General features: G+C 34.3%; 1 protein-coding gene across 1 annotated transcript; it reads right to left on the reverse strand.

Moving 5' to 3' along the window:
• Nucleotides 1–14,834: 14,834 nt before the first annotated feature.
• On the reverse strand, nucleotides 14,835–16,766 carry LOC143555965 (hypothetical protein At1g04090-like). Its single transcript, XM_077045419.1, has 2 exons — nucleotides 16,557–16,766; nucleotides 14,835–16,404 (listed from the first exon to the last, which is right to left on the reverse strand). Exons 1-2 carry the CDS (start codon nucleotides 16,678–16,680, stop codon nucleotides 14,897–14,899), a joined length of 1,632 nt encoding a protein of 543 aa, XP_076901534.1. The 5' UTR covers nucleotides 16,681–16,766; the 3' UTR covers nucleotides 14,835–14,896.
• Between the last annotated feature and the right edge of the window lie 11,080 nt (nucleotides 16,767–27,846).

Raw genomic sequence — 27,846 nt, forward strand, 5'->3', positions numbered from 1 at the left:
AAAAGAACCTAAAAAGTACAACAAAAGAATCAAAATCAAGAACAAAATAATAACAGCATATACCAACATATACTTATAACAGCAAAAGAAAACATCTAATAATAACAAAATATAAATAAGCAAATACTTATAACGTCTCATAATGGAAAATTAGCAAATACGAATAAAAAATAGAAGCAAACACTTATAAAAATAAACCTAATCATAACAACAAATTGGTTCTCATCGTTTTCATGTTAAGAATAAAATGTATTTGATCATGTTTCACTAAATCAACTAAGTTTTAACTACAATGATTTGATACACCGTTAAAAGGGGCCAGATTTAACCTCAAAACGTATACATGTAAAAACCACATATCGAGACGTAAAGCTTCAGAGGCATGTTAAGGGCATGGCTGTGAAATCATTACTGATCGGGCTCACCGTTAGATAAATGCAGGCCTTTGAAAAATAGATTAACAAATCAAAGGTTTCGATAATGCTTGAGAAAAATTGTTTGAAATGCTAAAACTTCCTGATGAAGATGAATAAACCCCAAACAAATATGCAAAATAACCCATTCGCAAATGTGTTTTTTTTCATAGTTTCAGACTTCAGTAGTAACTTGTCATAACATTTTACTTGAAACTATTTAGCATGCACTTCTCTTTGTGAAACATGTAGAGCAACTACCATTTACTTGAAACTATTAGCAGTAGTTCGCAATTAAAAAGTAAACATTAAGTCAACTCGAGGCTCAGGTCAGTATCATGGCGGCAACATACATTGCTAAACCAAAAACCAAACATCATCATAGCCATAAACGGATCTAAAGAGGCAGAATCACAACATATTCAGCTCCACACCATGGCTGCAACATAAGTTCCCATGCTTATGAGCGATACATCATCACAACTATAACCAAACGTTATTAGATTTGTAACGAGGCGGTGTTTCTTTCAAATGAAACCATAACGCAAATGCAAGAAGCATGAGCAACCTACAGACAGTACAATCAACGAAACGAAACACGAAAACCCTGTGAATAAATAAACTGATTTACCTGAGACAACCGAACAACAAAGTAGATACGAACAAAGTATGAGTAAAAAAGGAGTCCAATTGTACATGTATTAAAAGCATATAAAAAGGAAGAGCGCGTCACCGGATATGTTTTGGATATCCCGGTAGATTACAACGCACAAAGTAAGCACGCATTAACAGGGTTACCGTCACCGGCTAGGTACAACATAAGATGCTGAAAATACAACACGTTAAAGTATACTTACATTAAGATAGATGTTATGAAGTTCTAATCTAAATAGATGTATAATATCACATTTGTAGGTGCAAGCATCATGCCACTAGACTAACAAGCCCATAGTTAATTATTGAAATTGTGGATAGTGCAAAGTCAAAATCACTTTTAAGAGTTGAGTTATTCTATAAATGACAACGAAATTGAGAAGTGTGAGAAGCTATAAAAAAATGATATGTATCAAGTAGAGACAAAAAAAAATGGTATAAAAGTAATAGTACACATTTTTTCTCTTCACATGCAAGTCACATGTTAATCCATCCATCACTTTTAAATGTCTATAACATTTTCATATGATTTTTTTTTTAAAAAAAGTTCACCATAATAACAAGCGTTTTTTGTCTTTAATATGAGTATGAATTTGTTATATATATATTTTTTTAAAATTACGTCATTGTGTCTTTTTGCTTACCATTGTGTCTTTTTTCGTCATGGTGTCTTTCTGTTTGTTATTGTGTTTTTTCACCATTGTGTCTTTCAACTCATCGTTGTGTTTTTTTTAAATACTAATAATACCGTTGTGTAATACTAATATGTAAATGTAACGAAAAATACCAACAAATTATCTAATATTAAACACAATGATGAATACATATTACACGTTAACATGAAACGTAAAGCACAATAATTGATACATATAACACAATGACTTGAAACGTAAGACACAATGGTAAAATACATATAACACAATGACCTTAAACATAAAACATAATGAAAACTACATATTACACAATGACTTGAACGTAATACACATTGAACATAATACTATTTTTCTCAAATTAAGTGAATGTTGAAGACAATGACTAAAACAAAATGATAAGTAAAAAAGACAAATGTTGAGCACAAAGACACAATGACGTAATCGTAGTTTTAATTTTTATCTTTAATATGAGTAACAATTGAAAAACACAATGACCAAATTCTATAACACAATGAATATAAACTCAATTAAAAAACACAATTGACAACCAAATAACACAATATAACAAAAACCCATCAATTTTTTTTTATATTTTTATATAACAATATGATATTCATATTAAAGATAAAAAAACGTTTTTTATTACGGTAAAAAAAATTTCTAAAAAAATAACGTGTGAAAAAGATATAGACGTTCTAAAATTACGGAGGAATTGACATGTGTTTTATATGTGGAGAGAGAAAATAATCATAAGTGAGTTATTACTTTAATACTCTTTTCATCAATTTTTATTCTTAAATTAATCTCCATCATCCAAATTTAATATCAATGGATTAAAATTCTTCTCACACTTCTTATTTTTGTTGTAATTTGTATTTTAACTTTACTCTCACTTTTAATCCTCTTTTCTCATTTACCGTTGGTAACTTGGTGTTGGTTATGGTTATCATTAAAACAAGTTGGGATGGCTAAAGTTGAAAGTTAAAAGTTGTGGGGTCAATGTGGGAAACTTTGGGTGCAAATAATTGAAGAATGAAAGCTAAGGGTCTTACGTGTAAAGATACGAAACTTTGGATGACAAATTTCAAATATCAAAGTTGATTATATCCTAATTACTAAATCAAAAAAGAAAAACACAAAGCCAATATGAACCTGGAGAAACCAAAATGCCATTAAACTCAAAACCCAAAATCAAGTTACCAAAATGTCATTAAACTCAAAACAAAAGATATAAAAAAAACTCATTAGAATATGCAAAATAACAATTTTTTTCTCTCAGACTCACCCAAAATGAACATTTTCAACCACAGATCAGCATGCAGTAACAAAAGCTTACAAAGTCTCACCCAAAATATAATTTTTTAAACAATCAGCATCAAAAAGTTAAAACTTCTCCTCAAAACAAGTTTAGACCCTCTTGGAGCGTTACAGGGCACCTCTCTCCTTCTTGCATGACTTTCTCCATGCCACAATATTAACATTCTTGATCCTATTCTCCATGAACATGTCAAGCATACTGTTTCCGTGGCGGGCGGGGTGAAGAACCTTATAGTTCCCATGAGATAGCGTAAGCAGTGGCGGACCCAGTATTTTTTGCCAATGGGGTCCCATATTTTCGGTGTTCAAATTTTTCGGGTCGGTCGTTGTTCAGGTCGGGTCGAGGCGAAGAACATAATAAAAAACAATATCATAATAAAACTTTCTTTTCAATCATCACTACCTGAACGGGTCAAAATGGGTCGGGTTGACACATAAACACTTTGTTTTCCCTTTCTTAAACATTTTTGAGATAGAACCTAGATCCACCCTTTCATAAGCATGTGTTGAAAACCATTAACTTAAACTAGTGAAAAATAAAACTGATATTTTAATTGAATGTTTCTAAAGAAAACCATGCATAAAGTTGAAAACAATGATATGTATTTTAGAAGTGTTTGAATGTTTCCAAAGTTATCATTGCAACATTAGCAATCAAATGATTGATTAACACTAAAAATTAACACAAAAAACCAAAAACTGAGCCTTGTAAGACTTGAACCCATGACCTTTCAAAGATAAAACAAGGGACTTTCCACCAGACCACATCAACATTAATAGTATGGGTTCCAAGTATTAAATCTTATGGGGTCCTCAAAAAATTTAATATACCGCTTCTAATAAATTTTTAAAAAACATTGGTGTCCCGGGACCCCGATCCACACTATGTGGGTCCGCCCCTGAGCGTAAGTATGTGTCAAACCAGGAGATGGAACGCCTAATTAATCGTATCATACCCGCAGATAAAGGTCACACAGATGATCATCGTATGAGGCCAGGAAAGGGATCAGAGTAAGAGTTATCCATCATGTCTTCTAAGCACATGCTAGAGGTTTTGGTGTGCTTAAAGTGAGGACAGGTTTTGGTGTGCTTAAAGTGAGGACAGGAACGCACTGACCTTCTCTCAAAGCAGGGTACATCAGCAGCAACCAAACCGAAAGCATGGACTTCAGTAGCGACACACCTTTCGCAGCAAAAAGTTAACAAGGAAGCAATGAAATTAAATAAATAAATAAATAATTTTTTTACCTAGTAGTGGTGAAGGTAACCTAATTAACAACATTAAGAGTATGTCTCGGTGGTGTTTGCTTTGGGGTGCAAACTCGAACAAAGGATGAGTCAAAGAAGCTTGAGCTGATCTTCGATTTATTATTATTATTATTATTATTATTATTATTATTATTATTATTATCGTTATCGTTATCGTTGAAATAGAGACTAACCCCATTTTTCCAACAAACCTAATACGGATCTAGCTCGTAATTGCCATTGATTGTTAGTAATACGTTTTGTATATTTATATTAATTTTATGTATGTGTATAATAGGATTAGTATGAAGCTTGAGAGTGTAATTGGACAGCAATTCGATAATGTAAACTCAAAAACTTAACTTAAACAGTGGACTGAAGCCACTATAAATAGAAGATGGATCTAGTTCGTTATACATTCCGTAACGAACTAGCATCTACTTCGTTACATACACTTTAATGAAATAACATTAACGAATCACCCCCTGATTTGTTAAACATCGATAACGAATCAGGCAGGACATTAACTTAGAAGTAGAAGTACTAACCTCATTTTGCTTAGCCATGTAAGTAGACGTGGTTGAGTCACTGATTTTTGCCATACACGCGAAATTGGTTGGAAGCTTTTCACTTGGATCATCTGAATCAGACTCACTATCAGCATCCGAAGATAGTTCACTGTCACTTACGTTTTGACAAATCTCAGGAAATCCAAACATTGCCAAATTCGCTTGATTGTTACCACACAGCAACCTTTGTGACCAATCATCCCCATCTATATTGGACAACATTGCTTGAGATCCGGAAGACGACGGTTTAACCCCAGAAGACTTCCCTACATCACTTCCACTTTTACCCGATGAGTTCTGATCTTGCTTTCTAGGACCGGTATACTCCTTTTTAGGCTTATCACACTCTTTAGCAAAATGCCCAAACTCTTGACAGTTATAGCATTTGACTTTTAACTTATCAAACCCCAATTTCTTGTTCAAAGATGGAAGATCTTTACCCATTCTTTGCATAAACTTTTTCACTTTCCTTACTATCATAGCCATGTTTCACTTCAAGCCCATCAGTTCTAAATCATCAGGATCAATTTAATTGTAATCTTCATCAGTCAGGTCGCTCGTTGCGATCTTACTACTAACCAAATTCTCATATGAAGTCATGAAGGCAGACACGAATGCAAAATTTTGTTCAGCCTCCCTCATGTTCACATTTGATTGTGATGAGAATTGATTTTTAGCTGATGAGTTTCCAAAATCTCCAGATGAACCAGAACTTCCACCCGTGTAAAAACAAGCACGTGGATCACTATAAATAGTTGTAGCATTATCACTTGCAGTTTGTGTTAGAAATGCAGTAATAGGAGAAATTGTTGAACTTAATGGCATACTTTCACCATAAAATGCAGGATCTTGACTATCTTTTGAAGATTTCTGACATTTAAGATCGTATTCTCGTGCTTCAATCTATTGCAAAAATTCAGATGCAGTAAGATCTTCATTGCTAAAGTAACTATTCTCTTTCAAAACCATCAAGAACGTCTCCATACATCTTTCTTTATTTTCATTCCCCTTAAACTTGAGCCGAATGAACCTTTATATTATCAATCATCATTAGAAGCTAAAGAGGTGGGGGTGAATATTATTATTAAGAGTGGTCGTACTAATCATATTGAATATGTAAATAAACCCATAGGTAGGAGATTATTAGGGGGTAAATATTATTATTATTATTATTATTATTATTATTATTATTATAAAAAGCGGCAGGTTTCATTTTAGAAATATAATTAAGTAATACTCGAGAACATAAAGTTGGAATCGCTAGTAATCGCGGATCAAAATGTCGTGGTCCTGACCCTATACACACCGCCCATATATATTATGTTACATATTAATTAAAAGTATATATATATATATACACATGTTTATAAAGTATATAAACAAAAAATTACATAATTAGTAAATAATAAATGAGCCGAGCTTGAGCCCGAGTCCTTTTATACTAAACGAGTTGTGCTCAATCATTTACGGAGTCGCCTCAGTCCTTTAGAAGCGATAAGAGACTCGGGTCTCTAGTCTCTCGACCACCTCCGACACTCAAGTCAGTAATCTATTCAAAACCGTTGATGTATAAATGTGTATTATAGTATGGAGAGAGAGAGAGAGAGAGTTTTGGGGAGGAAGATAACATGCCTCATGTTGTGGAGAAATAAGTATTTATAAGTGGGAAGTGGGCTTAACCCTAATGGGTCTTTCTTAATTTTTGGGTTTATCCAAATTAGTATACATGGATTTGGCCTATCTCTTTGAACTTGGGTCACTTCTAGTATGTTAATTCTACACCTACTAGGAAATTAACCTCATTAGCTCTTAAGCTTAAATAGTTAAAAGGTTAAAAGCATCTATTGATGGACCAAGGGCGTCCCTGAAAGGTCTAGGGTCTTCATGGACCATGTGGGATTATAAAATGGGCCCCAAAAAAACTTATATTTATAAATAGCCAATAATAAAACAATAATTGTATTAACTATAAACATATGAAAAAAATGAAGCAAAATGATATATTATAAATAGTTACCCGATTACACGAACCGTGAGAGTCGCCTAGTATTTTTGTATACATTCTTGTTTTAAAAAAAATGTTTTAACTTTATATTATGTTTCTTGTAAATTATTTATCCACTTTTTTCTCTGCATATTCAGTTGTAATATTGTATTCACAGCAAAAGTTGATTTGGACTGTTATGTTTTTATGTGTATATTTCATCATTTACAGCTTTATATTGCACAACCTGTATAAAGCATCAAAAGTATGGATGAACATCTAGTACCGAGTACCGTACATCTCCCATAATTAGTCTAGTTGGTTGTATTTTTGTAATTATTTTCACAATTTGAACAAGTTGGTGCTTTGGAGTTTCTATATTGTTTACGGTTGGCATGTTACTGATTATCACTACCATTAAGAATCAATAGAAATTATGAAGAATGATTGTTTGCTTTTTAATAAAATTGTTGTGAACCTTTGGGTAGATGAATTATATGTTTATTTGAACTTGTAATAAATACGGTTAATCAAGGTAACGTCTTTGTGGTTTAGAATTTGAAGATGGAACCTCTTTATAAAACATTGAATCTTGCATATCAGACGACCCTTAATAAAAAATGAAAAAGACATGGGCTTAACTTGTCAACTCTATTAGTCTAGGGCCGTCCAAATCGCTCACCACTCAAACTCACTCGCCTTTTGCTCTAAAATTGCTCGGAAAATGCCCGCTCTTTTTTCGCTCGATTGTAAACGAGCAAAGGTCTGCTTGGTTCGGTTCGGCTCGAATATTTTTAATTTATTTTATATATAATTATATATAAACAAATATATAAATATATAGACTACACAAATAAAATATAAGTATACAATTTTATAAACTCTTTTAAATTTTTTCTATTCAGTTAATTTTATAGTTTCATTCAGTGTTGCAAAAATCACTAGTCGCTAGTCGGGCGGTGGGGTGGGGACTAGCGATTAATCGGGATTAGTCAAGATTAATCGGATCGGACTTTAATGCATAATTTTCAGTTTTATGCATAAACGCACACATTTTTATATGTAATTTTCAGTTTTATACATACACAAAACATATTTTGGCTGGAATCTCGCTTGAATCCTCTAGTTTTTGTTAAAGTCTCACGCGGAACCACTGGTTTTGGTCGGAATCTCGCCGAAACCGCTGATTTTGGTCGGAATCTTGCCGGAAACCGCCGATTTTGGCCGCATTTGACCATTGACCGATTAATTGGCCGACTAGCCCAAAATTAATCAGTGAAGTGGGGACTAGCGATTAATCCCCGATTAATCGTTGACTAGTCGGGATTTTTGCAACACTGGTTTCATTAGTTCTATTCAAGTTTTTTCAGGGTATCTGAAGTTTGTTTATATGTTCATTACATCTCACTTTAAACTTTTTTCTCCTAAAAATTTACAACATATACACGTTTGTCTAAACACTATTAATTTCTTTACAAAATATATTATTTACAGCATTCAAACTTGTCTTTTATTGACATTTTCAAAGTGAAAAATGCTCAATTAGACTTTAGCTAGTTTCGATTTTCGCTCAATTCAGCTCGAGAACAGCCCTATTTTTATGGCCATGTTTCTAATTTTTCATCCTCTACAAGTGGGCTTCTAATAATAATTTTAAAGCCCGATTATTTCAACAAATAAATAAGCAACTTTTTAATGCAAAATTTTCTTTTACACTTGTGTTTTGGGACTATTAAATATAACTTAAGGTTTGAGAAAATCTTAAACAAGTTTTTTTTTTTTTTACCTGGCCGTTAACTTATGTAGAAAAGAAAAAGGAAAGATATTCAACCTTCACTTTACTTGGCCAGCCACTTTAGTTTTAAAGTTTACTTTTGTGTAACTTGATCATAAGATGGAATGAGATAGTTTATGCACCTAAAATGGTATCAAAACGTTATGTGCTTAAAAACAGTCGATTATGGAAAGAGACAGGTCAAGACGAGTTGAATACAAAATTTAAATTAAAATGTAGCAAGTCCAAAACGATTTTAGAAACAGTTTTGACTATTAAGGAGAACACTGACTAGATCTTACAAAACCAAGCAACATATAGAAAACCAAAGTGTATTTGAACCAAGCAACACAAACAGAGTGTAATTGAACCAGGCAACATAGACAAGCGAACACGCACGGGGTAAAAAAACAAATTCAAGTTTAATAGAGTTCTTCTTCTTCTTCTTCTTCAGACCTTGTTCAACACAAACGGGTTTTTCACAATTATGGATAGAAGTCTCCGGAGATTCAGTTTTCATTTTGTTAACCAACGTGTCTTTCCATTTTACATTCAAAGATATTATCGACATAACCGATTCATCTGGGAAATCAAACAAGTTTCCGATAACCACAGGGACATCATTAGAGACTAAATCAATCTGTGTTAATCAATTGATTGTAACAGGTATGTTCCAACGATTTTTCGGTTCGATTATATAGATTTTGCGTTAGATTGTAACAGGTTCGTTTGTTTCGATTTAAGTGATTTTGTATTTGATTCCTATGATTTTAGTTAACTAATAGGATTGTCTGTATATCTTGATTTACTTTCTCCATTTTAGGTTCATGATCCTACAATAAAATTTATACTGATTTATGATTTTAGTTCTATAAATTTATTGTCTTTATAATCCACTATTTGTGTATAGTTTGACATGCCTTTTCAAAATTAGGGTTTTTTTTAATATCATAACTTTGACTTTATAATGCATCTAATGTAAGGCTGCATGTTGACTCTATTCACTATAAAACTTACCCATCGTAATTTTATTGGGTAATATTGTTTCTTAATCTTAATCATAGTCTAATTTGGGACTGTGCATGATTTCTCTTTATGAAATAGGCTAATTTATCAACTCAAAGAAAAATAACATTTAACCGTTGTATACTTAGGTGTTGCAGTTTCTTTAATTTTTACTTTGTTTGATGGATGATTCACTTAGTGTACACTTTTAAAATTATGCACTACAATTAACTCCTTTTTTTTTCCAGTAAACAAGTAAGGTTATTTTGTATATATCCCAAAATAAATATAAAATGTTTCTACAAAAGCAAATGAGAATTAATTAATAAAATTGATGTTTTCTATTTCCCAAAAAAACGTTAATTTGGAGCCATATAGTGTCCATATTATGAAGTTAATATAACAAAAAAATATGCATAATAGTTGCTTAATTATCATTACAAAAACTATATTTCACCTTAAAACTGTTATGAATCCGCTGGAAGTTAAATGTTCTAAATACTCGTAATTGATATCATTAACAAAATGAAGATGTACTTCATACAAAGCCAATTTGACACTTTAGGGGTGTAATGGTAATTCTACAAAAGTTTCATTTTCGCAAACATTTGCAACTACAATTGAATTGTCAGTGTCTTGAAATATTCCTGTAAACCTGCAATTTTATTAGACATTCTCTATATTTGTTTACTCAATTTTGTGATGTCTTTTGCAGTGTAGGACTTTGAGGTGTTGCTTTCTTAATCGAAATTCAGGCTATTTATTGGTAGCATGCTAATGACTTGGACTGATGATGAATTTAGAAAAGTAATTGAGGAAACATCCCATGTTTAGAATTCATTGAGCCCATAAAGAGCTTTTTGACATGGACATAATTTAAGTTTAAGATATATTAACAACATTTTAGTTTTATGCTTAATCACCCCAATGGTTTACTTTGGATGATCCTGAAATCGCCTCCGATCATTCTGGTTGCTGCCCAGGTTATAATAAAATCTTAACACTATTTCATCAAAATTTGTTGTATCATTTGTAAACATATGAGTGGATGGTTTTGCAATTCCATTATAATCCAACAACGAATGAACTTAGTACATATTTTTTCGGTTATTGCAGTCTTCTGGATATGGAATTAAACGAATCATGGTCTAATAAAATAAGAGATTAACATAGAGAATGATGATATATAGTTAACTTATAACAATGTTGATAGATAATAGGATGTGAAATTGTGAATGCTCTAAGCTATGACTTATTGTAGCTAAAAAGGCATCTAATATTATTTTTCAATTGTTAGAATGTGTTTTTTGCACTTACTTTTGAAGCAATGATTTCTGTCTCAACACTTAATTGGTATGCTTGCCATAACAGATGATGACAAATTTTGGATAGCTTTGTGGGAAGATGTATGGAACAAATGCAACATATCCTCATAAATTGTCAATGATTACATATTGCATGTCGATTTGAGCTTTGAAACCAATAGTTTATTTTGATTATAAGTCGTTACACAATTTGGGCCTCGAAGTTGTATATTTCAAGAAATTGTTACCATCGAGTTACTTGATCTATTTTTGGTTGAATTAGCACATGGCAATGGTCTAAGCTTGATATTAAATTTGTAAATGTTGTTTTACCATGCACATTTAAACTTTAATACACAAAAAATATATATATATATATATATATATAATATATTATATAAGTAACTATTTGATATTTTATTTACTCAACTCGTGTGTTACACGGGTCTCTAACATAGTAACTAATATAACAAACCTGCAGCCTCTGCTCCAGCCTTCTCTCTTTTATTTTTCTCATATTCTTCTCTCTCAAACTTGTAAGTCCCCATGAGACTTTTGGAAAACGGGTTAGGGTGAATAATTCTTTTCACACCCTTCTCCAAAGTCAGCACGAGCAATCCCCTCCTCATTTGAAACTCCTTTATGAAAGTACTATCAACGCTTGCTAAGATGTAAGGACTATCAACTGAGACTGTTTTCTTCATCACACATGCAAGATCATTCATGCTTCTTCTTTCCGACCCATGATCACAATGAAGGAACTTACTCATCTCCATTGCACACTTAACAACGTGTTCGGTAACAGTCGAAAACTTGGCAGACTTGGACTCGTTTTTAAGAGAAGCCAAGACACACCTATAAAAGATAACCATAAAACATAAAAATCAAAAAAGATAAAACCATTTTTATAGTTCAATACTTACTTTATTGTGTCGAGCACAACATGAAGAACCACGAACATTTGACCAACATCATCATGAAAAATGCGCACTTGTGGATCGTCAATGGATTTAGATAGCTGGTGGATATACGAAGCGTCACACAGAAAACGAACCCCTGACTCCAGCTCAAGAGCGTCCTTTTAGACGTCAAAAACTTCCTTGTCCTCGTCATGTGGCTGAATGTTTAAAGCATATTTATATATAATTAAGATTTAAGATACATAGATAAAAGATAGAATACAATAATCATATTTATACAAAAAGCGTACTCGACATCTATATTTGTGGATTTCAAAATAACACAAACCCTAAATCAAACATTCCTTCATCATCATCCAGCATCAACAATCATCCGTCACCGGCGTCGACGACGAGTGTCCGACAACTCGTCGGAAAAACGCAGCGCTGCTTCCCTTTGTTCACGGATTTTTTTTAAGCAAATTAATTTAGCAATTGGTCAATTAAACTTCGAAATTGATCAACCTAATCTTCAATTCATCCAAACAAACACATCAAGATCTTCAATTGAATCAATTTTGAACGTGAGCGTAACTGAGTTCTCCATAAGCGTATTTACGGTTTGGAATTCAATTGAGCGTTTTTTGTGTTTTGGCTATGAGCGTTTTTGTATTTGGCTGTAAGCGTTTTGTTTTTTGGCTGAGCATTTTGTGTTGTGGCTTGAGCGTGATCCTCGTTTGTTTTTGTACGATAAGGATTATTATACGATAATTTAAATCGAGTCAATTGAAGTGAGCTCACGATTGTTCATATATAGGTTAATTCAAGCCTTCAAGCCTGGGAGCCTTCTATAGTCATATCATCCATTATTTGTAGTCTTTTAAGGAGTGTTTTAAAATTTATTTAAGCCTTCAGACTTTAAGCATTGACTAGAAACTTAATAGACTTGAAAGACTGATCTATTTTTAGACGGCCCAAACATAAACTCAAGCCCATGCATGAGGTCCTTATGTTTCTTCTACGGTGTTTGTTTAAGGGGCTGTTTGTTTACATCTGAATAGAATCATTCAGATGTAAACATCTGATTTATTCAGACTTTAGACTGTTTGGTTCTAAACAGAAAAACATCTGAATGGTTAAAATTAGGTCTGAATCATTCAGACTTGTTGTTGCTGAATGGGACAGAGGTTCATTCAGATCTGACTCATTCAGATCTGAATGAACCAAACAACCCCTAAGTTGGCCCGACATGTCCCTACGAATTTAATTAACTAAAAATATATATTATAGTTAAAACTAGGGGTGTGCATGGGTCGGTTTGGGGCGGTTTTGAGCCAAACCTATAACCATAACCAATATGTCAGTTAATGGATAACCATAACCATAACCGACCCGTTATGGCGGTTTTGGTTAATCGGTTTTGTAGGTTATAGTGAGTCAGTTATGGGTCGGTTAACCGTAACCAAAACAATGTAATTGGGCCTTAAAACTTGATACTAAATATTACAAAAACAACATGACATAATCTAATAAAATATATAATCCATAATATTAATACAAAAAGTTCAAAAAATAATGAAATTATATAATCCAACAATGAAATTCAACTTAATTTGATAATAAATGTTGAACCAAAATCATCAAATGATATAATCCAACAACATGTTACGTGGAAGTTAATCCCAAACATATTAAACATATAGTTTGTTAAATAAATGGGTCGGTTCGGTTATATCGGTTTTGGAATTATCTTTAACCTAAACCGACCCGTATTTGACGGTTTTTAAAAATTCATTAAACCGACCCACTGGTTATGGTCGGTTATCGGTTAATATCGGTTCGGTTATGGTTCGGTTTAACGATTATGGTAGTTAAGTTGCTCACCCCTAGTTAAAACTATTTTTCCAATTTACTTAAAACTGTTACTATAATTGACTATTTAGACAAACAGAATATAATTGTTATGTACTATAACATTTTATAAAAAAAAATTGAACAAGGTATCTTATTAAAAGTAAAAGAGTTGAATGAATTTTAAAGGATTGCATTCAAATTGACCTATGAAAGCACGTTTGAAAGTTTACAATACCAATCAAGTCCATTTTCAATAAAATTTACATAAAAATCAATATCAATAAATAGTAATAAAGTAGTCAGCCATTGCCCTCCGTGCGTTACAACATGAGTGTGTGCATGTACAAAAAATTAAGTACTTACCAAATACCTCATAATAACTGCCACATCAGATAAACTACATTGCTTTTGTGTCCATATTCCTGTTGTTAAGTAACATGTTAAGAATCCTCACATATGGTCTAGTGATAGAAGTCTTAGGTTCTGTAACGAAGACTCAAGTTTGAATTTCACATATATTAAATTTGAGTGGATATTGGTAATGAAATATTTGAATTACGCCTTATGCAAAGATTATCAGTTTGAACACTGAGCCCACCCGGGTTTACATCCCACCGTGTGTGTAGTGACACAACGACTGTCAAGTTGCAGTCGATAGTATGGTTTCCCCGGTAACGCCCAAGGCCAAACTTTGAAGCCAGCATGGGTCCGATTAAGACAACATAGTCTGGCCAGAGTGAAGCAGGGTCAGCTCAACGAATGTTGATGCCCAAATTGAAATAAGATTTTGTGGCCTTTTCATAACAATATTCTTATTTCAATTGAACTCATGACCTATACTTTAATAGCAACAAGCCTAACACCAATTCACCACACCGATATGTTAATTTGAATTTACTTTATCCATTATAATATATCTATATATAATCTTTTTTTTGGACTTGGAGGCCTTAATTGAGGGCCTCAGGGCCTAAAGCACTAACTTGTTTTCGCTAGCCCATTGGACGGCCCTAGAATGAGATATAAGGGCTCTCTAATTTTAGAAAGTGCGGTAGCCTAAATATAAAAAAACTTGACTATCTAAAATAATTAGCATGCTAAGCTTAGAAAAACAAATTCACTAGAATTATACTTCTATTAATATTAATTTAAAAAACCCATACATTCTTGAAATGGATGTACCTTTAAGGTTTGATCAACCACTTTAAAAATATATAACTAATCAAACAGTCTCATCTCCACTCCAACTCACTTTTACTTTAGGCCCTGTGGGCCCATCTTCACCCAATATCTCACTTGGTATACTCTCCACAAATCTCTCAAATGCTTTCTTTAACTTTCCTATCATCAATTTCTTAACTTTGTTTAGCTCTTTTTCAACATCATAATCAATTTTGGGACCCCATTTCCTCATGTAATTCACCCATGGTGGTTCAACCACCGCGTTCGCCATGTACTCCGTCGCAACCACCACCGCCCCTACTCCCGTATCCATCACCTTGTCGCTTTTGTCCGTGTCGTCTCTAACACCAATATCCACCCCTTCGGAACCAAGCAAAACACACCCGGGCTTTGGGTATGACGCGTGTCCATGCAATGAGGCGTAAACAGCCGGTTTATTACCCGTGTGGTATTCTAGACCCGAAGCGCTAACCCATTTACCCCAACTATGTTGTGAAAAAAATACACTATTTAACTCCCCATTAAAATTACTAATTCTTAAAGTAACATGTTCCCAGTCACCTACATGTTCACCCAACTTTCCTAACGAGACATTAATAAATTCCACTTTTGCCCTTGCTCCTCCGTTAAAAGGGTAGAAAACCCAAATGGCAATATCGGTAAATAATCCGCCCGAAACGGGTTTAACATGGAAATAAGCACAAGCATCTTGTAAATCCCCTTGCTTGACTCTATCTTTACTTGAACCATCAAGTGGAAGGTCTAGCCAATATGTCTCATCGTCCGAACCACCTTGTGGAATGTTCGAGCCGTTTCTTTCAACTAGATTCGGTTTGGACTCGTTTCCTTTGTGGTACACCAAGGCCCCGTTTTGGAAAAACCAATCGACCGATGAAGGGAGGTAGGGTTCATCCGGATGAAAATAAATAACCGGAGAATAAACTTTAATCAATGCTTCAATTTGGTCCAAATTCGGCATCGAATTTGGACCATTACCCTTCAAAATACCAATACTTTCATTTCCAACCCGAAAACCACCAACCGAATGGTAAACATTCAACCCATTAATATCAAAAACTTTCTCATTTCCCAAACCAACCGTCGTATTTGGTGTGTCCGTGAAGTCAGCACGGACACACCCAACCTTATTAACATCTGGCTTGACAGACGAGCCAGTTATTATGTACCCGACGGCTTTGTAGCCGTCGGGTGCAACAGGGAGCCAAACATAACCTTCACCATCTTTTTCAATATCTAAAGACTCGCTACTCCACACAAGAGTGTAATCAATTGGTGGTCTAAGAGTGGGATTTGTAACATTGTTTGATACATCTTTGGCCACAATAACATGCCCAAAAAGTGGAATATTATTTGATTGTGCATAACATCCTAAACTAGAAAACCCTTGTGGGATTGAACTCGGGTCGTAGAATGATGCCCCAAGATTATCGGGTCCTCCTTCATTTGTGGACCATATTTTGGTGAATGTTGTTACTTGACTCACTTGTAACCCTCCCAAATCTATGGTTCCACTAGCAAAACTTCCACCTAAAACCAAAATATGAACATATAATACTAGTATAATATATAATATATAACATATAATATACATGTATGTTTCAGAACCAAAAATATGTTGAGAACTGTAATATGTGTTTATACGTAGTTTAATTTTTTGAATGTGATACATAAAACGGTACCTGGAGGCCATTTGGGCAGAGGAGAAGGAAGCTGGAAGGTGTCCAGTGGGTCGGCCAATGTCGATCCATTGAAGTTGATGAGGAACAAGAAGAAGATGATAGTGTTGATTGAGAAGATATGCATGTTTGAAAGGAAAAAGATTTGGTGAACAACAAATGACCCTTGTGTCAATCATAATATTATTAGAAGAAACAAAGGCCAATTACAAAAGGTGTATGGGCCTTTATTTATGTATTTCTTTTAGCATATTTAGTTTATAATATTATTTTGGTAATATTTAATTAAGAAAATATATATTTTATAAGTAAGACCATATTTTATGTTGCCTCGTGGCCTGTCAGTAAATTGTGTCTTTTGTTGTTACATCCGATAATCTCGTGGCGAACTAGTGATGCACGTGAACGTCATATACCTATTGACCAAATTATCTTTTACATGTTATTAAAATTCTCGTGGAACCAATATTTTGACTGTTTTTAATAGAACCTTAAATCGAACTTTAATTAGTAAATAACTGGTGAAACCAATATTTCGACTGTTTTTATAGAACCATAAATCGAACATTAATTAGTAAATAATTCTTATTTCGACTGTTTTTATAGAAACATAAATCGAACATTAATTAGTAAATAATTCTTAAATTGTATGGTCAATTTTTTAGTTGCACGAATATGTTCTTCTGGTTAGTGTTCGTATGCATATGCATATATTTTTAATGAAATATTTATACGAATGAATATGAAGAAACATAAGAAAACAAAAACGAAAATTATATATAATTTAAGTTAACTACTTTTTGTTGTAACTTTTATATATATATATATATTAAGTTAGGAACTCATGTAATAGATAGAGCTGAAATGAAAAAATACGAGAAAAAAACATTTAACTAATTCACTTATTTTCTTAACTCAAGAATAAGAGTTGTTTGAATGTACTTATTGTTTTCTAAATCAATCAAACTTTTTTAAAGGAAACAGTGCTTTTAAAAGGTGAGTGATAACCTATTTAAGATGACAATATTTTCCACTTAAAGCGATTTAATTTTAAAATATTGATTCAAATGATTAAATTTGCACGATTTTAGTAGTGATTTTCTTGTCATGTGAGGCGATTAGGCAAATAATTTTCTATAATACATTAAAGATAATTAGCCCTTTTTTGAATATACCACCCATTACCCTTTTTTTCCTTTTTAATTTATTTTATCTTGTACTATTTTAATAATATAGTTGTTTTGGACAAAAATCTGTTAAGGATTGTATCCAAATCTGTTATGTGAGGTTTAGTGCTAAAGTGATAACAGCGATTATATGAACGAAATAGAGATGAACACCGCGATTTGATCACGAGGGAAAAAACCCCTAACCAAGATAGTCTTACTTCGGTCAAAACTTATCGAGGTAATCTTTGAAGAAATGACGTCGGTCAAGGATTAATAAACTAATCTTTGGTCAAGTCACTTCACTCAAGGATCAACAAGGTAACCTTTGGTCGATGAGTACATGATTATCGTGGTCTCCGGCACAAAAAATCCTCAGACGGTGAAAACTATCACCGTCGATTATATTGATAAATAAAAGGGGGTTAGAAGTGTCTGTGGAGTATATGATCGATATTACAATATAAACTAGTGTATAGAGAGAATTATTGAATCTGCTCTAGTGTGTGTGAGAGTACAACTGTCTTTTCTATTCGATCATCACTCGATTAAATATGAAAATATCAATAACAACATTTCCTATCTATCCGGAAGTTTTCCACCTAGCCGCTCCACGACCTTTGACCACGTGCCAATTGCCACCCAGTAGCGAAATAAGCAGAAGAATGAGTCACACGGCTGTTGATGATATTTAAGCTTCAATCTTCTAGAGAGTTCGTCCATAATCAGCTATGTTGAATTAGGATCCTATATCCATGTTCCAGCTATAGAATGTCCCGTGAGGATAACTCGTACAAGTACGTCTTAAAGTTGCTATACCTGTCTAACACATCACCATACTAAACGCAATCATTAGTAAACAAACAATACCGAGAATCATTGATCATTTATATCCTGACATACATTTCAAGGATAAACTATCCATAAAACAGTTAGGGATAAAGGATCCTTAGTATAAAAATCGTGGCTTAACAATAGTATTTTCGCATGATTTGAGTTGAATGTACATGTTTGCAAAAAAGTTTAATGAGTCGAACCACCAAAGGGATCAAGTCATAAACAATCTGTGTCACAACTTCGCTTTTAGATATGGCGAGTAGCGACCGATCGTTTAGTTGTTAAAATAAGTAACAAAATAATCTAGGCCGCAAAACCTATTTGCGGCAAGATAATTGTGCCAGTCATGATCGGTCACAAATGAACGTTAGCAATGGTACTGTAACTATTTTTGCCACCAGTCGGCTACAAATGACTTAGGCAATCGATTTGTAACTATTTTGATAGTCATAGTTGGTCGTGAATGAATTTTAAGAGTCACAATCCAAGTTGGTAGCAAATTATTTAATTTTTGAAGTTAGTTACATTTTGATAAAAAGTAAATTTGATTACCAAACATAATAATGTGCTAGTTTTTTAAGATCTTTGATAAAAATGAATATGCGGTACCTTTTGTGATACTCAGAATAATATGAAAATAGAACTTAAATAAAAATGAATATGTCTATGGGATCCTATGCAGATATAGTTAAACAAAAATATTTAAAATAATATGGAAAAGGAGAAAATGGATGTTTCTAAATAATAATATAATATACGACGAAAAAATCATTAGATTTTGGAGATTTTGGATTGGTAACTTTTCTTTTAGCTCTGCACAACTCCTTATTTTGCAACAAGTAATAACTCTTAACAAACAAAATAATTTTACTAATTAAAAGTAGTTCATTTGAGGATGCCTAGTTAACTAGTTGGTTAAAGTGTTACTAAATAATACCAAAATATTTCTCATGCTCGAAAATGAAACTAAGCAAGTCAGCTCGAAACAAAACACGATTATAAGAGCGTTCGAGGTAGGCTTAATGTCTCCGACAAAAATAAATATATGGGTCGAGTTCAGCTTCACCGGTTTAACACTTTAACCTATCAACGTGAAATCTTTCAACCTATCAATTTGACACCATTGACTCATGTAAGAACTTCCCGTCTAACTTGCACCTTTCAATCAAATTCTAAACACACTGGTAGTGTCTGGAAACTATTTTCACTTATTTTTGTCAAGGCAAGGGATTCTCCCACACCACCCTGGATCTTCATACACCATTTTTTGTCCTATACGGCTCGTATAGGGATATACGGTCATATAGGACCTGAATCGTGTCAGAGGTCGTCTGTCATCGTTTATTGTGCCTCGTATAGGCATATACGGGTTGTATAGGCCTATACGGCCGGTCGTATAGGCCTATACGGCCGTATAGACACTTTTTTTTTAAAAAAAAATGATGACCATATATACAATATATGTGATTTATACGGGTCGTATTTGGCTCGTTTATAGACACTTTTTTAAAAAAAATGATGACCATATATACAATATATGTGATTTATATGGGTCGTATTTGGTTCATTTATCTTAACGGGTTTAAATGTTGAGCTCAAACTTAGCTTGTCAAAAGCTCAAGACTGTCTAGACATATTTGTTGCTTACATATAATAAAAATTTGAGGTTTTTTTAACATCTAGTTAACATACATTAAAATAAAAATGCACCCCAAAATTTGAGGTTTTTTTAAATCGTTTTCCGGCAGTGATTAAGATAGTCTGAATGTTTCTGCAAATGTTTTCTATACAGTCGTATAGCCCTATACGACCGTATAGCTTTTATTTTCTATACGGTCGTATAGCCCTATACGATTGTATAGCTTTTATGGTTTTGTCTGAATGCAATACGAGACATTTAATGCCTATACGGTCGTATAGGCCGCAAAAAGCTGTTTTTTTTGTCCCATTGTCAGGCATGTGTACCCAATACGACCGTATAGGCCTATACGAGCCGTATATGCATGTGGGGGTGGTGTGGAAGGATCACATCCCTTTTGCCAATCATAGGTACAGTTTCTACAATTATTAATTTTGGTTTTTATGTGACGTGGTTTTGTACTAATGGGTTCAAATCTTTTTCAATCTTTTAAAAAAATACATTGATCATTGTAAGATATTTTTAATTAAAAAAAAAGATGTTTAAAGTTATCAAATGTGCCTATTTAATACGATTGAATAAGTTGTGTGGTTTATTTGAATTTATTAATGTTTATTTTTCATTTATATTGTCAAAAAGATAAACTGTAGAATTCCAATCATATTCCAAGTCACAATCAATTTCTATCTTTATACTGTTGGTTGTCACCAAAAGAAGTAAAGAAAAATACTTACTTTATAAAAGAACTAAAGTTGTAGCTTCCAATACAATGCAACAATAACATCTTAATATGTTAACATTAGGACATCTTGTGTCTAAAAGTTAGCACACAACTTTATCTACATTACATAACATATTTTAGGATCATATCATTTTGTAACATTTTTTTAGAACTGCACGCTTATATCAAGAAAACTAGCCAGAGGCTAGACCCCAACCAAGAACAATTATAACAGCAGAAAGTAGCCAAAGGAAAAAGATATACAACCCACTAACCAAGGCTAAAACAATCAAATAAACACCAGTACTGCCATTCTAGAGCATGTGCCTTAGCCCGATGTTTAATCCAAGTGTATGAGCTAACTTTAATATTTTCCAGAATCTTTTCCACTCCGATAAAATCGCCCCTGAATAATTTGGCGTTTCTAGCTTTCCACAACTAGAAAGAACAACTGCGTAAATTGCGTTTCTTAGCTTTTTGTGCATGGTACCAGCAAACGGGATTGATATCAATTGGTTAAGCGAGTTGCACTCGGTCGTCTTCTGCCCGGTCCACTCTTGGATGCCTAACCAAACTCGTCTCGCCACGATACAATCAAAGAACAGATGACCGAAATCCTCAATCGAACTACCACAAGATTTACACAAAGAGTCTGGTAATGGCACTCCCCTCCTAGACAACGCCTCCATTGTCGGGATTTTATTCATAACCGCACGCCAAACAAAAGCGTTGACTTTGATTGGAGCCCACTTCAACCAGTTATGAACGTACGTTTCTTGCCCAAACATTTGAACTTCAATGTCCCTTCTCAACCCCTTAGTAGAAAAATTGCCTGCGTTATCCCCGGCCCAAACCCATCTGCCAACCTCAAACGAATCACCTGCTGGATACGACTCCAACAGTGATGTAATAAAAGTTGCTCTCCCGAATTTAACCCTCTTTTCCATTCCCAACTTGGGTTACCTCCCCCATGAGCTAAATTTACCCTATCCTCGATGGAGCAAAATTTACGTGTCTCCAAAGCGAACACGGTCGGGAAGAGATTTTTAAGACTATCCTCCATGCCCCAGTGATCTATCCAAAAATAATGTGCATTGCCTCTTCCAATATGTGGCAGAAAATAGCCCTCAACATCCACCGAAAAGACCGCCAAATCGTCTACCACTTTCGAAATATTTTTCCATGCCCCCGGAATGGCAGCCTTCATCGGAATGGATTTCCACATCCTAACGCCACAATGGATTGCAAAGACGACCCGAGCCCATAACCTATCCTTTTCCGTTCGAAACCGCCAACGCCATTTAGAAAGAAGCGCTAGGTTGGCCGCTTTAATACTCCCGACACCGCAACCCCCCAAATCTTTGGGAGCAAGGACTTTATCCCAAGCTATCTTTAAGTTTACCCGGTTAGCTTTCCATAAGAACAACCGCCTCACCCTTTCAAGATGCTCGATAACAGCCAAAGGAGCTCTAAATAAAGAGAGGTAATATATTGGGAGGCTCCCTCGCAAAGAGTCAATCTACTACCCCCAAAAGAAAGCCAAGAAGACAACCTGGCCTTTACTTTATCAACCACCCCATTCCAGTTTCTAACTAGATTCATATTGGATCCAACCAGATAAACGAACGGGAATACACCTGGTTGACAGTTAAGGATTGCAGCCACTTCTAGAGCATCCACACCAACTCCATAAACTTTACTTTTCTCGAAATTGACATTTAGACCAGAGGAAAGATAGAAGCATCTAAGTATACGAGAGATATTTTGGAAATTAGAGACCGACCATTCTGCCATAAACATAACATCATCCGCAAAGAACAAATGCGATAAGACTGGACCATCTTTAGGCAACCTTAGACCTTGAATAAGACCGATCAAAGTGGCAACATGTAAAGCTTCCATTGCTATAATAAATAGGATTGGATCCCCTTGTCTAATCCCTCTATGCACGTCGAATTCCCGAGTGGGGGAGCCATTCACGAGAATCGAGGAACGAGACGAAGATAGACAACCCGAGATCCATTTTCTCCAAAGTGACAGGAACCCCATTTGACCCATGACAGAATCAAGAAACCCCCAATTCAACGTGTCGTAGGCTTTCTCAAAGTCTACTTTAAAAAATAATGCTTGTTTATTCGAGTGTTTAAGCCACGCATACACCTCGTTTATCACCAACACCCCATCAAAAATGTTCCTACCAGCAATGAACGCCGATTGCTCTTCACTAATAACCGAGCCAATGATACTTTTCAAACAATTGGCAAGAATCTTAGCAACCACTTTGTATAAACAGCCGACAAGATTAATAGGCCTAAAATCAGCAAGGTTAAGAGGATCTTTAATTTTAGGGGCCAGACTAACAAACGAGGAGTTACAACCTCGATTAAAATTACCACCAGCATGAAATTCTTCTAAGAGCTTAAAAAAATCGACCTTTATGTCGTCCCAGAAATGCTTCACAAACCGTAGAGAAAAATCATCCGGGCCCGGAGCCTTATCACTACCACAATCCCAGACAGCCTCCTTGATTTCTTTTTCCAGAAACGGTGCTACAAGTGAGCTCGATTCCTCAGTCGACAACCTTTTAAACCCACTACTAACAAACGCCGGTCTCCTTCTAAGAGGCTCTTTAAACTTAATTTTGAAGCTTTCAAAAACTTCTTTTTTTAAAGAATCTGGATTAGAAGTCCAAGCCCCATTGAAAGACAGGCCATTGATTCTCCCTTTCTTCAAATTATTCTTAATAATCCCGTGAAAAAATCTAGAGTTCTCGTCCCCTTCAACATCCCATTTCAACCGAGACTTTCGTTTTAAGTCCGATAAATTTTCCCTTTCAATGTCATTCACTAATTTTTTCCACTGAAGCCTTTGATTTAGTTCATGATGATTCAACCGTCTCACTTCTGCCGCTAGCTCCAAGGCATCAATTTTACTCTTCAGAATCGAGACAGAATTGGATTTTAAATCCCTTTGAATATTGATCCACAACTTGATTTTTTCTTTGACACACTTTAACACACGGGCTAGCCTAACATCAGCCGGGGCGTCCGGGGAATTCGCCCGACCCAAGGCAATAGCCATTTTCACCACCTCTTCGAAACCAGGCATACCAAGCCAAGATGAGAAGAAGCGGAAAGGAACCGGCCCGAAGTTCACAACTTTTGTGAGTAAAGTGATAGCAGAGTGGTCCGACACTACCCGAGGGTGAGCCATTACAATCGCGTGGGGCCATCTGCTCATAAACGAAGGGCAAACAAGAAATCTGTCAATCTTACTCAGATTATGCCCTGAGTCCGACATATACGTGAATCTGCGGCCACCCATGTTAAATTCAGATAAATTCGCGTTATCGATAAAATCATTAAAATTTGTAACATATCACCCAATCTTGTATCCTACTAAAAATACATATACTTATGAACTTATCTCAAAGTTTCATATTAAAAAACTATTGTGTTTTCAACTATTCGATTTTCTTAAATAAAACAATGAAAAAAATATATATCTCTACTTTGTTCTCAAATCTGCAAACTTCGTGAGTTTTTGAGTTTGCTATAATTTATAAACTTACACGACTCCTCCATTGCATTCGTAGTATAATTTTATAACGACGAGTGTGAACAACTGAGAGAAAATATAAATATATTTTATGTTGTAAGCATGATTGAAAAAGAAGGTATGCTTTCAGCTTTTAATAGGTTTAAATATGACTCTTGTAAATCATCGAGACCGGTATATTGTTGAATTATATTTGTATTCTTGCATACAATGATAAACTTGGATAGAATGAATCTAATCGATTAATGAACACCACATAGGGGGGAAGGAATAGAAGTCTCTAGTAATATGAGTATGCATTTATCCTTACAAATCATGAGCATATATATGCATTATTATTTTATTTTATTTAATAATATTTACATATTTTAAATATATGAAAAAAAAAATCATGAGTCTTGATTTTTGAAAGTAAGTTACGTAGAAGGGGAAAATTTAATTATCTTAGATGACAAATTCTGGTAGTCGATTGCCTCAAATGATCACTTTAGTAAAGCACATTACCTTTTTTGTCACATTATTTAGCTTATTAGTGTTGTTGAATAGCCATTGACCTTCTGGCACAATGGCATGGGAGTGATGGTTAAGACTTGGGATCCTTGAGATCTCAGGTTCAAAACCTGACTCAATGGGGTTTTCTCACAGTGGTGAGTTTTCTCCTTGATGGTGTTCTTGAGTGAGTCAGGCCTGGAGCGTCAAAATCAGTATGGACGGTTGATATCCCGTCTCAGAAAGGCTCACTCAAGTATTGACGGTGGATCCAAACGCTATTAAAAAAAAGAGTTGTTGAAGACTCTTATCATTCCTTATCCATCAAATACATCAGCATGTCTTTGAATAACAAGTCTCACTTTCTTTTGTATAGCGGAACTTGCGATCAACTTGCGGGCTTCAAAATATCCCGCAAAGAGCAAGCATAGATGGGATGAATTTTGCGTCAAAGAACAACATTTTGCTAGACAGAGATAAATAAGTGTTATGTAGTTTTTGGATTTTCCCAACAAATCAGGCATAACGACAATTAATATGTACATTTAATTTTGTATATTGGTTTTTAATACTTTTAATTTTCACTTGTTAGATAATAACACTTTTAACTTTCGATTTGTTACCCACTAGTCATAACTTTCACCATATTTGTTTCTGGTATTTCCAAACTTAGCACCTTAACTCCGTTAGTTTTCTTGCTGACATAAAATTTTTTATTAATAAAAAGTAAGACGTGGGTCCCACCTTTCTTTAAGATATTATATCTTCATCCACCTTCAACAATTCAAAACCCAGGATCTCGAAAAGCCGACACCATTCCATCGTGCACCATTCACCGCCACCACTCCACTGCCCAAAGCAACCACAATCTCCACCTACCGCCTGTCACACCCCGACCAAAGGCGGCGGAACATGCCGAGGTGTAACGATTGCCCATAAGCGCATGATACTATTTAAAGCGACAATATTTAACAAACTCATTTCATTTCACAACATCGAAAATGTAACATAACCAAATATTCATATGTCAAATACAACAAAATATAGCAAAATATAGCAAATCAAATATTGTTCATTTTTGCTAATATCCTAAAGGTATTTGTGTCATTTTCTTCACCTAACTCCATAATCAACCTAGATGCAAACCTGTAACATTTCATGAAATAAAGTTGTCAACACAAAAGTTGGTGAGCAATTCATAAGTTTAAACAATAGATATATAGTATGAAAAGCCACAAAACTAGTATACAAAACCATAAATAATAGCTATAAACTTGGATAAATTGACAATCGCTAATAGAATTACGTTAGCGCAACCTAGCTACAAGGGATTGCCAAGTAGTCTAGGATTTAATAGAATATCGTTAATTGCATTGCGTTAACGACACCTTGCTACAAGGGGATGCCAAGTAGTCTAGGATTTATAGATTCCACCAACCGAAAGCGATAAACACATAGGCATATAAGCATAGAACACCAAATCGAGCAATTATTCAAGTAAAGTATACAACAACGTTTGTGGTTTAAGACTCAAGTATAAAGCATTTGATTTGAATAAGTATGAAATGTCACCCCAAAACAAAAGATAGAAAACGGGGTATGAAGTTACTCACGTTCAAGTATAAAACTTGATCGGTAAAAGATGAATGACCGGATGGATGAAGTTTAACGAGCAAGGCCTAAATGACAATAAAATCTTGGATTTAGAATGGTTGTCTTGAAGATCTTTAAATAAAATAATTGTTGCAAAAAGTAAACAACTAAAGTTCAAGGTTTAAAATGTAACTATTTAAGAATTTATAATAACAATCCTTTAAAAATGTAAGTTTGCTCGAAACCGGATTAAAGTTTCTAACCTTAATATTTACTTAACCAATGTTAAGTAATAAGGTGGGAAAAATGCTAAAATGCAGTTCCTTTGGGACAAAGATACTAAAACGGGTTTTTAACGAGTGTTCGGGTTGTCGATTCGGGTCTTGACAAATGGTCAAACCCAAAGTCAACTTTCCAACATATTAATTGTTATGAGACAACTCATTAAAATATACTAACACTTAACCAAGTATGTAGATCTATTGTTTAGAACTAACAACGCACGTTAAGCGAGTGTTCGGTTTTGTCGGTCCAAACTATGTGATGAGATCAAGTTGGATCCAACAATTCCAAGTACTTAAGAAAATAATTAAAATCAGTTTGTAAACTATTTTTAAAGAAATATACAAGTCTTGATAGCTAAAAACACACTTGTGAGTCTTAAGCGAGTAAAAGTCGGTATAGTTCGGTCTCCATCTCACAAATAGTTCATAGATGGTTTCTACATGCCCAAATATCATAGAACTTGTATATTGGTTTATAAATGAAGAAAACTTAAATTTTATAACTAAAAAGTTAATTACAAGTCTTTTAAGCAAAAGTTTCGGTTTGGTTCGAATTCCATCTCCCAACGAGTTCATAGATGGATTCCATATGCTTAATATTAAAGAACTTGTAAAAATGATTTTTGAAACTCAAATCTAGCAATAAACATGTTTAAACAACTATTTTAACAAAACTAGTAAACAAAAGTTTGGTTTCCGGTTTGGACTAGTTTCAGTTAAACCGAGGTTAGTCTTATACAAACCGAAGAAACACGGATCCACTCCACAGGTATGGGTCCTGGATCCAATGAGCCCCAGGGTACAATACAATAACTACTAACACAATATGAGTGAGGCTCCCTAAAGTCCAGTGACCGGAACCTGCGAAACGAACACCGTGAGTCTCGTTACAGGAAGGACGAGAGGGGGGTCTTCCTGTAACCACCCTCCGGCGTGAGAATCAGTAACGTTCGTAATGAAGAAAGTACTGAAGTACAGAGACTAAGTGTAGTCAGAATATATGTGG

The sequence above is a fragment of the Bidens hawaiensis genome, unplaced genomic scaffold (assembly GCF_021521415.1).
Source record: "Bidens hawaiensis isolate Kalapana, Puna unplaced genomic scaffold, B.hawaiensis_p1.1 tig00018422_1, whole genome shotgun sequence".
NCBI lineage: Eukaryota > Viridiplantae > Streptophyta > Magnoliopsida > Asterales > Asteraceae > Bidens > Bidens hawaiensis.